A 1,931-nucleotide genomic window follows, 5' to 3' on the forward strand; every position below is an offset into this window, starting at 1 on the left:
GACACTGTGGGGATGGCTGCCCACTGGCCACGCTTACCTTCATGGGCAGCCCTGACCACAGGTAGACGGTGAAGATTGCCAGGGCCTGCCACCAGTGGTAGATGGTGAAGACAAAATCTTGGCGCTCCTTGTCTTCGTACAGCATGCCCAGGAGGACTGCGCCGGAGGAGACCAGCTTTCAGCAGCCCCCTTCTGTGCCAGTGTCCCATCTCGGGACATTGTCAGCAGGACCCAGCCACAGTGGGTCTGTCCTACTCCTCATCTGGGTGTCCAAGGAGTTGGGGACCACCAGATTGCAGTGCCAGGGGACACGAGGAGAGGATGTGTCGGGGAGCTGGGGGCAACCTGGCTCTGCCAGCAGACAAGAGAGGCTGTCGGGGACCTTCCTGGTACTCACTACTAATGCTGGTCTTGTTGAGGGCGCTCCCCGTGCCCCAGAGCACGGCTATGGCATAGAGCAGGGGTGCCTGGACCAGGTGCCGGGGCTCAGGTGCCCAGCAGAAGAGAGTCACCAGCAGGGCAGCGTGAATGAGGGCTCCGGCAAGCAGTGGGATCTGCCGCCGCAGGCGCAGCATGCAGAGGGCCAGGCTGGAGCAGGCCGAGGCAGAGAAGCCGTAGGCCATGAGGAGGTACGCCAGCTTCTCCAGCCCCAGGGCACAGACACCGTAGTTCTGCAGCGAGGACAGGCTTAGTGTCACCTGGCTGGGCTGTCCCTGCTCTGTCACCCCCTGCCCCGTCTCCAGGCCCTACCAGGGAGAAGCCAGTGCAGACAAAGAGCACCTCGAAGCCACTGTAGATGAACAAGGGGAAGAGGTGGCGCAGGCGGTAGTCCCGCATATGCTTGAAGGGCAGCTGGAAGATGTTCCCCCAGCCGATGCTGCGCAGGTCTATCTCCTCCGTGGGCCGATATGCCGAGCCGCAGAGCACCAGGACCTGCCGCGTGGCCATGGGTGAGGCACTGCTGGCATCCTGTCCTGTCCCGTGCCCACCCTGGCACTCACCACCAGCATGGCGAGGAAGGCAGCCGCCATCAGGGCGCTCTCCACAATGATGAGGTTCACACTGCGGGGCAGGCTCTGCAGCACCGTCTTGTTGAAGCCAGGCAGCGTGCCGTGGCTCAGGGTCCCTGCCGGGGCGGCACACACCACAGCTCAGCCCCAACCGTCCCTGTGCCACCATGCCATCCCACCGTGCCGTCCTGCGCCCGCACGCTCACCGCAGTGCTTGACCCCGAAGAGTGTGTGGTTGAGCTGGTAGAGGTAGTTGTTGAGGAAGAAGAGCGTGGGCATCTGAGCGCAGACGAAGCTCAGCTGCAAGACATATCGCAAGGGGAGCTCAGCGCCGGGCTGCCCAGTGCAGGCCCCTGCCCGTGCCGTGTGCCCTGCTGGTGCTCACGTGGAAGCAGGCGTAGAAGATGGTCTGGAAAATGATGATGTAGACATTGCAGGCGCCCCGTGGTGCCCGCTGCTGCTCCTGCACGTGCTCCTCCTTGTAGTTGACGTACTCGTAGTGCTTCTGGGCCATCCTGTGTGGCATGGTGAGTCAGCTGGCACCCCTGGCACCCCTTGTCCACCCTCCCCACTACCTACCGTGTGATGTAGTTGCCCATGGAAGCCCAGAGGGGCACGATGGCCACCCCAATGGCCACCGCGGAGGGCACCAGCGTGTAGTAGCGCTCCCAGTAGTTGCTGGAGACGAAGAGGGCGTAGATCCCCACCGCCAGGAACATGGCCCACTTGGTGCCGAAAAACCTGCCAGGGCGAGGAGGGAGGACCATGGGCATCTGTGCCGGCATGCCGGCTGGGAGCGCAGGCAACGCCGTTACCTGATGAGAACGGGCGTATAGAGCAGTGCTGCGACGGGGGTGACGTTGATGCCCATCAGCACCTTGCGGTCGATGTCCTCCAGTTGTATGTTGCTGTACTTCACCT

At 63.0% G+C, this 1,931-nt stretch overlaps 1 protein-coding gene across 1 annotated transcript; it reads right to left on the reverse strand.

Moving 5' to 3' along the window:
* Positions 1 to 37: 37 nt before the first annotated feature.
* Positions 38 to 1,928, reverse strand: UNC93B1 (unc-93 homolog B1 (C. elegans); the record flags this gene model as incomplete). Its single annotated transcript, XM_010282484.1, has 8 exons — positions 38 to 156; positions 398 to 671; positions 751 to 933; positions 1,002 to 1,126; positions 1,217 to 1,310; positions 1,396 to 1,525; positions 1,590 to 1,751; positions 1,826 to 1,928. Coding segments are annotated over 8 exons (1,190 nt in total), but the record flags the coding sequence as incomplete, so codon positions are not given.
* Positions 1,929 to 1,931: the final 3 nt, after the last annotated feature.

The sequence above is a fragment of the Phaethon lepturus genome, unplaced genomic scaffold (assembly GCF_000687285.1).
Source record: "Phaethon lepturus isolate BGI_N335 unplaced genomic scaffold, ASM68728v1 scaffold28312, whole genome shotgun sequence".
NCBI lineage: Eukaryota > Metazoa > Chordata > Aves > Phaethontiformes > Phaethontidae > Phaethon > Phaethon lepturus.